The 16,071-nt window shown below is 38.6% G+C and overlaps 1 protein-coding gene across 1 annotated transcript; it reads left to right on the forward strand.

Moving 5' to 3' along the window:
- Window positions 1-11,015: 11,015 nt before the first annotated feature.
- LOC149271425 (heparan sulfate glucosamine 3-O-sulfotransferase 5-like) lies at window positions 11,016-12,980 on the forward strand. The gene is made up of 2 exons (XM_089507437.1): window positions 11,016-11,122; window positions 12,050-12,980. Exons 1-2 carry the CDS (start codon window positions 11,016-11,018, stop codon window positions 12,978-12,980), a joined length of 1,038 nt encoding a protein of 345 aa, XP_089363563.1.
- Window positions 12,981-16,071: the final 3,091 nt, after the last annotated feature.

Here is a 16,071-nt window from a genome sequence, read left to right on the forward strand (position 1 = left end):
GTTGTGGATGTTATTCTTAATCATCATTTTCTGTGAAATGAAGCCTGGGGAATAGCCTCTCTATTAGATGAAAATCTGCAGACTGTATCACCTTAATGGCACAATTAGTTCCTCAGCGCTCCAACTCGGTAGCCACCAAGTTTTATGCTTTAAATTAGAACTACGGGCTAATGATCAAATCTCATTGGTTCAAGAGGTGGGTCATATCAGTTATAAATCCACAGAGGAGATATTAACCTGATCAGATGTGCAAGACCTTCTATTATACAAATCTGTCTGTACTGGATGCAATGAATATTCAGAACTCAAAAACGGGTTATGTAGCCCATGAGTGTAAATAAACATTTGCTTTATGAAGGTCAATTGCATATTATATATATTGTATTAGGTCACTCTTAAGTAATTGTTTTTCATGTTACATAGCTCACGGTTAATATATGACTTGTGTTTAACTATTAAGATCCGTTGCAGCGCATTAACTCTTGATGGTCTCATTCCTTGGTTGTGATGGGGATAGGAGTGACCCAAAATATAACCTTATTAACCCCTTCAATCCCAGGGGTTTTTGGTACCTCAAAGCCCGGAGCAATTTTGCAATTTTTGCGCTATGTCGGTTCAGCGATGATTCTCTTTTCCTGTGAATAGTGTACCCATATAAACTATATATTGTTTTTTCAAGGAGAGATAGAGCTTTCTTTTGATACCATAGTTGGATGATTAGCTGAAAATTTAGAATTAGAAATTTAGTAAAAACTAGCAAAAATTTGAAAAAAACATCTAAGTTTTTTTACATTTTCCCTCTGAATCCTCACAAAATTAGGTAAAGAGACAGAAAATTCCATCCAGATTTATCAATTCAGGTGTCCTGATTTCAGAAATACCTAATTCATATAGATTTTCCATATTTTCCCAGCACATATAGGCAACATACTATAAGGTGTACATTACTTTATACAAAGCTGTTAAATTTTTACATTAGGTATGATGGGACTGCAACTCTAATTTTAAACAAATAAAACAAAAACACCCACAAAGGTATATATTTCTGTAAAGCAGACAATCCAGGCTATCCTATCAGGGGTATTTGGGCACTCTACATGCAGGTATTTGGCCACTGTCAAAGGTGGCCACAGAAATTAGTTCCTGCACTTTTTTCACCAACGCATCTTAGTATTTTGTAGTATTCTTAGGATTTTTTGTACAGGGTATGTGTTACGGCAGAGAAATATATCCTAAATTGTTCAGCCGCCTCTCCTGATTACGGAAATTACAGGGCACAAACGGGACCATGCGCGTTATAGATTCCAAACGTGAAATTTTCACATTTTGCTTTAGTAGACCTATGTTTCATTTGGGGCGACGCTGGCTTCTGCTGCCAGGGGGGAGTCCAGGCTGTCAATCGACAGCCTGGTCTCCCGTGCAGCGGCAGGGATCTGTCCCTGACGCTGCACGAAGGGCTAGGCGTACCGGTACGTCCATAGCGGTTTCTTAGTGGGCGTTTTTTGGACGTCCCGGTACGTCTATAGGGGATTGAAGGGGTTAAGTGTCATCCCATGCCTTTGTCCTATATTCATTAGAGCTGTATGCCTAATTATCATTGATGTATCACTTCTATATTTGTGGAACACTGACTTTGTATCTGTAATAACAGATCTGATTTGCCTAGGTTAAATATCAGTCACTCAGATATGTATTGACGATAAGAGCACTGCAATTGTTACATCATTAGCAATAATTTGTTGACATAATGAGACATTTATTAGGTTTGAATGATTCATATGCTGGACATTTTCGTAAAGCATTTGCTTTTTTCTGCTACTTTGTACCCGTATAATACAAGTAGATATTTGATGTAGTCATTTTTTTTCTACTTTTGAAACATTTGATGGTTTCTTTTTCTTTCCAAACAATCACTACTGAGGCAGTGGAAAAAGGGTAATAGTAAGAATATTTTATTGCTGCAGAGACAAAAAGGGTATAATGTAAGACAGCTATTTGTCATTTTGGCTATCAGGGTCTTGAAAGAAGTATTTTTGCGTGCCATCTGCCAAATAGTTGGCCTGGATGTGTATAGTCTTCTTTCCGACTGACATAATCTTGTTTCAATTGATCAAAGCTCTAATGCTCGAGTGCAACATTTATCATCTTTCTGTCAGCTGTTCCTTTCTTGATTTCTATCTGTACGCTACCTCATCTCCATTAATTCTAAAGTATTCTAAACATGGTAAAGATAGTCCCTTGGTGAAAAGAAGACAAGACTTAATCTTAGGTGTCTAGTGCCTAATGGGAATGTAATTTGTGATTACTTGATTGACAAAATTAATACATGAAATGGAAGCCTGGCTTTTAGAGACAGTAGTCTAAAAAAAATAACCTCATGTCTATTCTAAGCAAATACCCCCCCCCAAAAAAAAAAAACTATCCATTATTTATCTGATTTATTTATCCAATGCACTCAATGTGTCGACAAGAAAAATTATACACCATAACATTATGACCGCCAACAGGCGAAGTGAATAACTCTGATAATCGTGTTATCGTGGTATCTGTTAGCAGGTTGGATATGTTAGTCAGCAAGTGAACATTTTGTCCTCAAACTTGATGGGTTAGAAGCAGGAACAACAGGCAAGCATAAGGATCTGAGTGACTTTGACAAGGGCCAAATTGTGATGGCTAGACAACTGGGCCACAACATCTCCAATACCGCAGCTCTTGTGGGGTGTTCCCGGTCTGCAGTGGTCAGTACCTATCAAAAGTAGTCCAAGGAAACAAAAGCGGTGAACTGGCGACAGGGTCATGGACGGCCAAGGCTCATTGATGCACGTGGGGGCAAAGGCTGGCCAGTATTGTCAAATCCAACAGACAAGCTACTGTAGCTCAACTTGCTGAAAAAGTTAATGCTGGTTTTGATAGGAAGGTGTCGGAACACATAGTGCAGCTGCAGACCAGTCAGGGTGCCCCTACTGACCCCTGTTCACTGCTGAAAACACCAAGAATGGGCACGTGAGCATAAGAACTTTACCATGGAACAATTGAAGAAGGTGGTGAATGAATTACATTTTCTTTTACATCACGTAGATGGCTGGGTGTATGTGTGTCGCTTACCTGGAGAACACATGGCACCAGGATGCATCCATGGAGGCCCCACCAGGCCACTTACAGGACTTAAAGGATCTGCTGCTGATGTCTTGGTGCCAGATACCACAGCACATCTTCAGCGGTCTAGTGGTCATACCTTGACAGGTCAGGGCTGTTTTGGCAGCAAAAGGGGAATCTACACAATATCAGTCAGGTAGTCATAATGTTATGGCTGATCGGTGTAGATAGCAAATATCTTTTATCAAAATTTTAAAAAGTGAAAATGGAAAATTTCAGACATGCTAACCAATTTTCATTTCTTATTTTATTTACAAAAGATATTTTGCTATATATAAAATTTGAAAGCTAAGATAGTAATGATAATGTATAATGCTGAAAAGGTCTAAAGAAAACTTTTGTGCATCCATTGTTCTCTACTTTGTGCTCATGATATAAAGATCTGAAAGTTTGTACATTATAATAGCTTAAAGAAGTGAGCTCACATACAATATTTATGCATTACGCTACATTAAACCAGTGATAATGTAAGTACATATTAGACATGTGTAAATGGGCCAAAATTTTTTCAGTTTGTTTTTGTCCCATTCTTTTTCAGACAACAAATCCTGTTTCCTACCCATTCATTTTGGACAAAAATCTGGAAACAAAATTTGTTTGTGCCTCTCTTTTTTCCTTCACTCTACTCTCTCATACTCTCTGAATGTCTCCCTACCTTCTCTGCCAACCACTTCCGCTTCCGTGTCTCACATCGTCTTGTTTTGCATTTTTTTTTACTGCTCTCTTCTCTTTTCTCTCTTCTTTCTTCATCCGCATCTCTGTGGATATAACCTCCAGGCAAACTTCTTGCAAAATGGTGGAACTTCCGGTGATGTCCTCTCTCCCAATCCCCCAATCTTGGGAGAGGACATCACCAGAAGCCCACCATTTTGGTGGAAGTTCACACAAGGATATTTTAGAGAAACATGGTGGAGACTGACGTCCTCTCCTTGGATCCTTCAACCAGGAGAATAGAGCATCACTGCAAACTCTGCCATTTTCCGCTCTGCCAAATTCACACAGGGTTATCTTAGGGCAAAATGGTAGAGCTTCCGCTGACATTATCTACCCTGGCCCTCCAATCGGGGAAAGGACGTCACCTGAAGTTCACCGGAAGGTCAAGTCCGCAGAGATGCAAACGAAGAAGGAAGAGAGAAGAAGAGAGAAGAACAAGAAGATGAAGAACAAAAAGGTGCAAGACACAGAGACAGAGCTGCAAGACGTGGAAGCGGAAGTGGTTGGCAAAGAAGGTACATTTGTTAAATTTCCAATACGTACAAATCCAAATGCACAATTCGAGTACAAATTCAGTGCTTTCATATACCGGAAAAAGGATATAGTCAGACTGGTTCAATAGAAGATGGAGTTCTTAGTCAGCTGTGATACATTTTATTGGGACAATTTAAACAGTCTGGAGTCATATCAGCTTTTAGGACCACTAAGACCATAGATGCCATTGTGTTACATTATTATATAGCAGGGGCGTCCAACATGCGGCCCGCGGGCCAAATGCGGCCCGCGAGACCTCGAGGTGCGGCCCGCGTAAGATCGGCAGCCAGGGCAACCGATCTTATACGAGCCGCACCTCAAGCCCTGCTACTTACTTGTGGGAGGGTCTTCTGGACAGCACAGAGGAAGCGGAGTTCACGTGACATCCTACTTCCTCTGTGCTTTAGCAGAGAAGGCAGAGGGAGGCCGCGCCCCCTGCTGAAGTCTGTGAGCGGCATCGAAGGGAGATGCAGTGCAGGTAAGGGGGTGGGGAGGGTGTTTGAATGAGTGTGTGTGATTGAGGGAATGAATCTGTGAATTAATGATTATATTAATAAATGAGTGTGTGTGTGTGAGATAGCATGGATGTGTAAGTGCTGGAACCTAGGCATGATGGGACTGTGATTGCTGTTAGCAATCACACTCCTATCATGCCAAGTCAGCCAGTACATGCTGAAACCTGGCCAGCTGCCCCCCTTGTGTAGTGATGCTGCCAGCAGTATGGGGTCTGCACTTACAGCCACCCTGTACCAGCATGTACTGGCTGACTTGGCATGATAGGAGTGTGATTGCTAACAGCAATCACAGTCCCATAATGCCTAGGTTCCAGCATTTACTGGATGGATGTGTAAGTGCTGGAACCTAGGCATGATGGGACTGTGACTACTGTTAGCAATCACACTCCTATCATGCCAAGTCAGCCAGTACATGCTGAAACCTAGCTAGCTGCCCCCCTTGTGTAGTGATACTGCCAGCAGTATGGGGTCTGCACATCACTTACAGCCACCCTGTACCAGCATGTACTGGCTGACTTGGCATGATAGGAGTGTGTTAGCAATCACACTCCTATCATGCCAAGTCATATTGCTAATTTTGTCCAATTGTGTGTTACCTACTTTTATTAAACATGTGAGTTTTTATTATTATTTTTAAAGGTGGGGGTCATTTTCAGTTTTGGCTAAGTGAACCCTGTGTCACGGTTCCGGGTCACGGTTCCGGGTCCCGGCCGGTACCGGCAAGAGTTTGCCAGTACACGGCAAACTCCGGGATCTCGGGCTACATCCTCGGATCCCGGCAAACACAGGCAAGACGAGGCCTGTGAACGCCGGGTTCCGAGGTCGCGGGTCGCAGTCTCGGTTCCCGGCAAACGCAGGCGAGCCGATGCCTGCGAGCGCCGGACGCCGAGATCGTGTGACACTGACTCGGATCCCGGCAGACACAGGCAAGCCGATGCCTGTGAACGCCGGGCGCTGAGGTCTAGTGTCACTGACACGGATCTCGGCAGACACAGGCAGGCGGATGCCTGTGTTTCTCCGAGATCCGGGGCATATAGGGTTTCCTCCGGGGATCATCTTTCCACGCTGCAGCAGCCAGCCTGCAGCAGTGGAGATCACCGGAGTCGGGCACTTACCTCCTCTCGGTCTCTTTGCGGCAGGAGCGTTTAGTTGCCACGCAACTGGAGGCGTGGTTTGGATGGCCGGCTTGAGCTTCTCGATGACGTCATCTCAGGGGCGGGGTTAGGTTCTGGCGCCAGATTTAAAAGTCAGGAAGTTCTCTAGCTAGTTATCCTGTTGTGGTCTTTATGCTCGGTTGTGTTTTGTGTTACTTCCAGCTAATTTTTGACCCTTTGCTTGCCTGACCTTTCTTTGCCTGCCGATTTTGTACTGTGCCTTGCTGATCTTATTGCTGAACCACGGATTGTCTGACTACCCTCTCTGGATCTCGACCACGGCTTGTCTGACTACCCTCTCTGGATCTCGACCACAGCTTGTCTGACTACCCTCTCTGGATCTCGACCACGGCTCGTTGGGTTCCTGTGTCCGTATCCTGGTTCGGCTTTCCAGTCTCTGCTAAGCCTGTCACCTTGTACCACCAACTCCGTATCTTCTACCTATACCTACCTTATCTGGCCTCCTTGCTGTTGGGATTGTCTAAATCCTGGGGTGCTGCTGCCAGGGGCTCCTCCTTTGGTCGTAGTGTTCCAGGTGGAATAACTTCCGCGGTGAGTGCCAGTGTAGGGAGGTCGTGACACCCTGAATGTTTCGGTCCAGAATTTTCATTTTAGTTCATCCCTAGAATAAATCTAGGGAATCCTGAATTTGTAGTCGCAAAACTTTCAAGGCCCAGAAATCAGTGAGAGGAAGAGTAAAGGTTTTGTGTCATTTTACTTTATTTTAATCTGCATATTTTATTAAAGGCCATATTTTTTGTCACAGTGAAAAATGAGTGCGGCCCGCGCACGTATACAATTCTGATGAAGTGGCCCACTACAGAAAAAACTTGGACACCCCTGTTATATAGTATTATGCTATTGGTATTACAGTTTGGCCCTTCAGCATGTGTTTCTTAATGCAGCTGATATGCATTCTGCATTCCCACTAAATAGAATAATTTATGTATTTGACGGCTTGTACCATCGCCAATCGATGGTCTGGTGTTAGCTTGAGCTGCAGATCTTGTGTAGAAAGGAGGAAAATGGGCTGTTACTAAGATTGCTTAAACTTTAGTTGGCATTTTGACTACTGCAAGCTTCAGTAAGTTAATTCACTTATCATATTCAGCATACATTTTTTTCCTATTTGCGTCCACACGTGGCCTAATCAATTAATTTCTACTTATCTAGATTATATGACTTAAATGCCACTTTTGTTTATTTATATATTTATGTATGCATATGTCTAAATGATTACAATACATTTTTTTTTATATACATTTGAATCATCCTACACTGTCCTTCATACTATTGTAGCCAAATTTATTATTGTAATATATTTTTTTCGTATTTGCTGAACCACAAATATATAAAACAGTATCTCTATTAGCATGTCAAGTATTGTCACTTGTCTATGACACCAGGAAGACGACATCCTAAGGAACAGTCAGTGCCGGCATGCAACATCAGTTGCTTACATGTTTGCTGTGAAATACATTGTGGTTTCTCTATTATTATTTTGCACAAACAAAATCTTTATAGACTTTTCTCTAAGTAAGTGCTCTCAATTTATTTTTATATATTTGTTTACGCAAGGCATTAGAAATATCTAGTTTAGTCATGTAGTCCCTTAATTGTAAATATCCTCCAGCCAATAAGAATAATGTTTTTTCATATTTTTGGGAACAAAGTTAACAGTTTTAACATGCGCTCTTGTCCCTCATCTGAAATACTGAATAACTAATAAAGTATAATACGCATGCTTAATTTAGACCTAAAATTCCAGGAAAAAAAACATAATACACAGGTCATTGCTATTTTGCATGCGTCCTTTCTGTATGTAGGAAACAATATATTAAATGTTTTTTAATATTCTGTTTTTGTTTATTGTTCTGTATTTTAAAAAATATAAGTTGAATCAGAGATTTTTTCTTTTATAATTAGAGAAATCTGCGATGTGACTTTTTTCTTATGTGTTATATCCTGTTTTTTGCATGCATTGCTATGTTTTTGTTTCTAGGTTAACATCATTTCTGTTAGTCTGCTCTTTATATATAAAAAGACAGGTGGCATACAAAAATCAGCTAGCAACAATGACATGTATTATTTTCTAATATCACATGTGCTTGAAATAAATGGAAATTATTTTGTATAACGTGGGCCAGAGGACAACTGTGACATGATAAATATTTTATACACAATATCAAAAGAAGTATGTGCTCAACACATGGTATGGTAGGGGATTTGCTTACTATAAGCCTTAAAGCATTCCCTATGCTAATGTAATGAATCTGATTAACACAGATATATCAATAAGACAGTATTCAAATGGGGATTCTGAACGTGTACTTATAAAGCTAACCTAAATAATGCAACCAATTTTAATAAATGTGCGTCCCATTGCTGCTTGTATTTGAAGGTTATCTTATTAGAATTCTCAAATAAATTGCAGGTTTAATTTACTTTTGCTTATATACACAAACCTGTCTTGGCTCCATTGTCCATTTTATATCTTGGAAAACAGCAGTAGATGCTTTAAATAGACCCAAGTCTATATTTTTTTATCTTTATGCATATAAAGCAGGCTGTATGATATGGCTTTTCACAAACAGTGATGAGTTCTGCAAAAAATGTTCTGTAAAAAAAAATATTTCATATAGATACTTATATGCCATAAGCATCACAGCTGATCAGTAGCAGTACCACATTAAAAAAACATGGCTGTTTATTAGGGGCAAGATAGATAGATAGATAGAGAGATAATTTGTACAATAATATTAATATAGGAAATGTGTGCTTTGTAGCTTTAAAGCTGTTGTTTAATCCTATATGATTAACATTTTATTAATCTTGTAAACTGTATAGGTATATACATCATATTTTTCTGTGTATTGTAGCTGTGTGTTTTCACTAATCTTCAAAAAAAAATAAAAAAAAATGAATACAGAGCTATTAGACACTCAACGCATTAAGAACATATTTCCAGATGACAGGGTGGATGTGTGTTAAGGGATATTAATTCATTTATATATGTTTATTTTTGAAGCTACCAGCTGCAGATTACCTAAGAAGTCAGATTGCATTTGGGCTGTCATCTTGTTATAGTAATTACAGATAAATATTGTATGTTATACTTCCAGTTTTCATCCTGAATGCAATTATGACCAAATTAACTTAGTTTTGTCTACCTGGTACTAGGTGCATTAAATCATGGCTGAACCTTTTTTGTTTATTTTTGAAAATGTTTTTTTCCTTTGCTCTAATTAGGAATCAAGGTGGAAAGACACAAACACACACTTACTAAAACCCTCTACAACAAACTATTGGATTGCTAATTAAGAATTAAATTCTGAGGCTGTAGTATTTACAATTTAGTCGACTGGCGACCCCTAGTGGATATTTTTACCAATGTAATCTCTAAATATTGCCTTTTGCATAAGACTTTTAAAATACAATGTCTACAACCTGGCCAGATTTGCTATACAATATACATTTGACCTTTTGCTGAATTCTGTCAATTTCAGGTGAACTCTTAAGCATAAAGTTCAAGCTGACACTACTTAAAATTGAAGTTGGCAGGGGTTTGCTCGATGCATGCAACAATTTCCTACTTGACCTACGCTAGGTTTACTTTTCTTCCATCCTGTCCATTTTGAGTGGACTATGTTTTCTTTAAAATAGAAATGGAACACGTAGAATGTCAACGAGCTTGTTTTGCTTTAACAAGCTCAGAAAGTGAGCAGAGACATCTGGTTCCCACATAGCACACAATGTGATGTATATGCATGAGATTTCCAGGTTGCACCCGGAATGTATGGATAAAGTGCTACTTCCCAGGGTCTACGGGTAACTTTTACTTTTCTCTGCGGCATGGAAGTGATATTTAGCCATGCCCACTCTCTCCGCCTAATTCTCCTCCCACTCTCAACCCATACAATCTCCCATCCTTGTCAAAGCTCACATGACCTCTCGTGACTAGCCCCATCTGTGTATGTGGTAAACCCCGCCCCTCAGGAGCCTCTAACTTGGAACAAGGTAGAGCTCTGGGAAGCCTACCATAGAAAGCTCCCATGTATGCATATATGTTGGCGGAAACTCACCCACAGGTAACCAAGTTTTTCACACAAGTGCACAGAGTGCTCCTTTCCACCCATTTTAGGACATCTCCAGCAATAGCTTAAACTTAATAATAACTCCTATAGTTACATGTATAGTTTAACTTTATAGTGTAACCACCTATAGGCAAAGTAGGCGCCCGCCCAGGGTGCCTACTTGGAGGGGACACTGGCAGCTGCGAACTGCCGGCCACAGTCATTCATTAGAAGCGGCTTACAGTCACTATGGGGAGGAGTGGGGTATGAGTGGGTGTGGTAAAGGGCAGGGGCTTGTGGGGGTGGAGGCAAGGGGCCTAGGGTGGCAAAAATCCTTGCACCAGCCCTGTAACCGGTATAAGTATGTGTGAATGTTGTTGAATGTGCTATTGATTTTTTGATATTTTACTGCCTTGGCATAAAAGATAGATGGATTTGGAATATAGTGTGAACAAAAAATATTCATATTTTTAAACAAAGCCTAATTCAAATGGCAAAGTATAAAAAGTGTCTGTATTTTATTTATAAAAAAGTAATTACTTTAATTAAAAATATCAAATTAATTGCAAAATGTGTATTTTGTTAACATTTTGTAATGTCCAGTATGGTAATAGCATTGCATCTACCTATACCACTAATACCTTAAAAAAAATGTTTAGTCGCATGGATTATTTGCAAACAAAGGAATTTGAGCTGAATAACTAATTGGGCTTGAGAGGTTTTATTTTTCAAGTGTGCCTTAATAACTTGTAAGAATTGATTGACTGCCTGTTAATAAACATTAGCTTCTACGCTGCCACTTGCTGATGGATGACTTGTGTGTGTTCATCTCCTCAGACTGAAGAAGTCCTGAAGATTGATGGAGGGCCATGCAATTCAAACAGCAGGCGTTGCTGAGACAGAAGCTCTTAGTGTTAGGCAGCCTTGCTGTTGGAAGTCTCTTATACTTAGTTGCCAGAGTTGGGAGCTTGGATAGGTGAGTATATGTTCACTTATTTTAAATTTCATTTACAATAAATCAATATCCTCAATGATTTAATCCTTCCTTACCAACCAAATTGTGATGACAATGTATGTATTTGTTATATTTGTAAATGTAATCTTAACCATGGTACTTTTAGTATTATAAATTAAAGGGTTAGAAACAGCAAAAGCTCTCTCTTAAAGCTTTGTGTATTTGTGCAATGTAGGTTGTGTAAAGATATCATTATTCTTCTGTATTCAGATTGCATACTAATAGCACATTTTTGTTTAAGTGTTCTAGAAAGACTATATCACTAAGACAAAGGGATCTCTATAAGGTGGAAATCCCAAGCAATGACATTAAACCCCAAGAGATTGTATGTTTTCGGTGTAGATCCAGGAACGCCACTGAATTTAAATAACAGGATGAGATGCCACTCAAGAGAATGAGGATTACAAGCTAACCCCCTTCATCATCATGACTTAGTGATATTCCTGCAACAAAGAATAATTGCCCAAAAATGAAAACAGAAATATCCCTAGTGTTTTTTATATCCATGTATTTCATGCATTACAATAGAATCACCCATGACTGTCTACTCAATGTATATTTATCATATTGTTAAAACTATATATTTTTAAATCTAGCCTTTAACGGCTGAGAATAAAGTTGCAAGGTGTGTCAGGTAACAATTTTGCTCTTAAATATATATTTTGTATCTATCTCTCTATTTATTATGGTGTCAATATAGCATAAACATATATTTATATATTCTTATATTAAATAAAAGATTACACACTTTCAATTGTTCTTTGTTAACTCTTCAAATGTCGGGTTTAAACTGATGATTAAAGGTAGTTTTCTGGATTTGAAAGATATGTTGTTTTTAAACATAAAATTGTAGTTAAACTATTAAGTTTATTTTAATTGTATCTGCAGATTACCTCCTATTTGTCCGATCGAAGGCCGGTTTGGACCACATGGCCAAGATGCAATGACTCTCCGAGCGATGCAGTTAAAGAGAGGACTGCTGCATGAACTCCGTAAAGGCAATGCCAGCAAAGAGCAGATCCTCCTACATAATTTGGTTCAGCAGCTACCAAAGGCCATTATTATTGGAGTAAGAAAAGGAGGCACTCGAGCACTTCTGGAGATGTTAAATTTACATCCAGCTGTGGTCAAAGCATCCCAAGAAATCCACTTTTTTGATAATGATGAGAACTACGCAAAAGGCATTGAATGGTATCGAAAAAAGATGCCTTTCTCCCACCCGCACCAAATCACTATTGAGAAAAGCCCTGCGTATTTCATCACAGATGAAGTCCCTGAAAGGATTTACAAAATGAACTCATCGATAAAATTGCTCGTCATTGTTAGGGAGCCTACCACAAGAGCTATTTCTGACTACACACAGGTTTTAGAAGGAAAGGAGAGGAAGAATAAAACTTACTACAAATTTGAAAAAATGGCCATGGATCCAAACACGTGTGAAGTGAACACCAAGTACAAGGCTGTGAGGACCAGTATCTACACCAAGCACTTGGAGAGGTGGCTAAAGTACTTTCCCATAGAGCAGTTTCACATTGTTGATGGGGACCGTCTAATAACGGAACCACTGCCAGAACTGCAACTGGTGGAAAAGTTTCTAAACCTACCACCCAGGATTAGTCAGTACAACTTGTACTTTAATGCCACTCGAGGGTTTTACTGCCTGCGGTTTAATATTGTTTTTAACAAGTGCCTGGCAGGAAGTAAGGGACGCATTCATCCCGAGGTCGATCCCTCTGTTATAACCAAATTGCGCAAGTTCTTTCATCCTTTCAATCAGAAGTTTTACCAGATCACTGGGAGGACATTTAACTGGCCCTAAATAGCTATTGTCTACAACACTGTGTGTTGCACAATGCTTTCAATAAAGCCTTTAGTAGGACAATTATGCACTTTTCATGGGCACCTTGAAAATGGTTTGTGTTTTTGTTTTCATTTCTTGAAAAATACATGTATTATGTGTATGTGACCAAATAAAGAGAATTGGTAAGGAAAATGGATATACCCAACAGAAGAAGACAGGATCTTTACTCAAAATATGTATTTTCCTTAGATGGAATGACAATTAGGTAGCCATATAAAATAAGCATAACTCTTTACTTAATAACATCATTTTGAAATATAGGGAAATAAAAAAATAACAAGTGTAATGAGAATTTGGTGTGAGAAATGCTATAAAATGAATATCATTACTTTTACCATTATATAAGCACTCTGTTAGAATAATCTTTATGATATTCAAGTAAGAGAAGCTTTATGTCATAAAATCCTAAAAGCAGGGTTGTGAAACCCTGTCCTCGAGGGCTGAAAACACTGCATGTTTTCAGAACGATACATACATTGCACACACCATGCACATTGTTTAATTACATGTTATTCGGAGAAACCCTAAAACTCCGGCACATATTCATAGTATATTCCTGTTTTCTTTTTCGCTAACATAATTTATATAAGAAAACAGAACCTTATCATACTATGTGAAAAAAAATAAGATGCAGATCCTTACCGGTGTCATTATTTTAATTTACTCCTAAACTGCTGTTGCAGGAAAAATGTAATAACACTATTTTCACGTTATTTAGAAATGCTTATCTTTTTACAGTTATATTGTTCCAAAGTCTCCGTGGTGAATTTGCACTATTCTTTTTTTGTACAGTTATATGTCCACCTGTAGCATGTTGACAATAGCATTAAAAAAAACCATACTAATCATGTCTCCCAACAGCGTGTACGTCTGTCAGAAGGAACATTTATGTAAATAATGTATATTTTATTGTACATACTGGTTTCACATTAAGTAACTATATTTTGTAAAACTGAGTATGGCTCCTTAAATTATTGTGAGAGGTTTTATTGTGGTATTCAAAATGGAATGGATTAAAATCACTATATGTAGCTCTTTATTCCCTGTGTGGTTACTTTTGATTGGTATGTGTTGCAAAGATCCTAAAAGAGATGTCATTCACATCCTTCTCTTTTGAAATAGTTCTGGAATGATGCACACAATGGGAATATATAGTGCTTATGAGGCAAGTAAAGGCAAGTCTGGTGTCACAGTCAATGTGTTTTAGAACTAGACAGAATGGCACACTATAGGTTGATGCACACAGTGTCATTAAAGTAGAAAATGCATTTTGTAACACTCCATATTTTGTTAAATACAGATCTGAATTTATTTTTTTTAACTTCTTTTTTTAACGGCAGTCCATTGATTTTTATTTAATTCGGAAATAGCTATAACCAACAAAGGACTCTCCACTAAATGCGCCCCAGCTGGTTTGACATTAACACAAGATAGAGGCACGTGAGAAGGACCAAGGATCAACCTCTTCGAAATGTTGATGGTCTTATTTCACTCAACGTACAGGCTGACAATTATGTACTACATGGGAGAGGTCTACTCCATTAACTATTGGTGATACCAAAAAGAGAGCAAAGGAAGTAATCTCATTCAATTTCTCATGATAATTTCTATAATTAAAGGGAATCTTTATATTCCAGAGTTTCCCAGAGCTATGATCCATTAAGAGTAATTCATAGGGAAAAAAAAGCCTTGCTTCTGTCTTTGTTCAAATGAGTAAAAAGTCCAAAACAATAGTTATTTCAGTACTTTCATTCACTATGTTCTGGTTTTATAAATAAGTTACTAATCCTTGTTACATGTATAAGAACATGGAAACAGAAATAAAGTACACATGGAGAAGTGATTTGAGAACAAAAATCAATAACTCAATGGCTACAACATAGAAACAAAGGTATCAGATACAATATTGGTAATTTCTGAAATAAAAAATTACTAATAGTTCTTTTTCAGCTGCAACTTGTAAGTTTTATTTACAAGACACTAAGAGACTGAATAAAGTACCAAAGGCACAATGGTCATTTCAACAAATGCTTCACTTGTTGAATCCATTTTGACAACAGTACTGACAGTGGTATTTTATGACCTACTGAAGAAATTGAGCAGTGCAAATAAGGATTGAAAGGTTGTGTCCATTTTATGATTTAAAAATAGTTATATTTTGATATAATAAAAATCTGGTTTGACATTGGTTGCATATAATGGGCATGTGGGAGTTGCAACTACCCTCAACAGCCAAATCTGAAGACAAAAGTTCACTTTTGTGAAAGTTTGAGATTGTAAAATAGCAAGTGAAAAATATTTCATATTTTTACAGATTTTTATATTTACGATCTGCTCTATTATCTGTGCCTCTATTACTTTGGGTATTTACAGTGCTTAGTACATATACAGTACACCTAAAAATTTTTGAATTCAAAATATATGTTTCTACCCACTGTGTTTTACCTACCAAGAGGCCACTGTGGTCATCTGGGAGAACTTTTTCCCCAAAAAAACCTTATTTAATAACCTGTATTTCAATTATTTACATTACATTTATTTATAAAGCGTCAGCAGATTCCACAGCGCTGTTACACTCACAAGAACAATTTAGAATCACACACAATAACAAACTGGTACAAAGTAGAAGAGGGCCCTGCTCTTGCGAGTTTACAATCTAGTCGGTGGTTGAGGGGGAAGTGAGACAATAGGACAGGACTGCTTGGATGGGGATGAGTTGATCTGGTTCCTATGATGTGTTGAAGCTGTTAATTATTCAGATGGCTTGATTATGATGATGGTTGGGAGTAATGGGAAGGAATGTTGTATGCTTCCCTGAACAGGTGGGTTTTCAGAGAGGTTTTGAAAGTTGCATTTGAGGCAGAAAGTCTGACCAAACAGGGAAGGGAATTCCACAGGAGGGGAGCGGCGCAGGTGAAATCCTGAATACAGGAGAGGGAAGAGGTAACAACAGTAGAAGATAGCCGCAGGTCATGAGAGGAGCGAAGAGGGCGGGTAGGGGTGTATTTGGATAAAAGGAGAGAAGTAAGGAGGTGCAGAGTTGTTGAGG

This window comes from Sceloporus occidentalis, unplaced genomic scaffold (assembly GCF_023333645.1).
Source record: "Sceloporus occidentalis isolate IW3139 unplaced genomic scaffold, rSceOcc1.0.p SCAF_522, whole genome shotgun sequence".
NCBI lineage: Eukaryota > Metazoa > Chordata > Lepidosauria > Squamata > Phrynosomatidae > Sceloporus > Sceloporus occidentalis.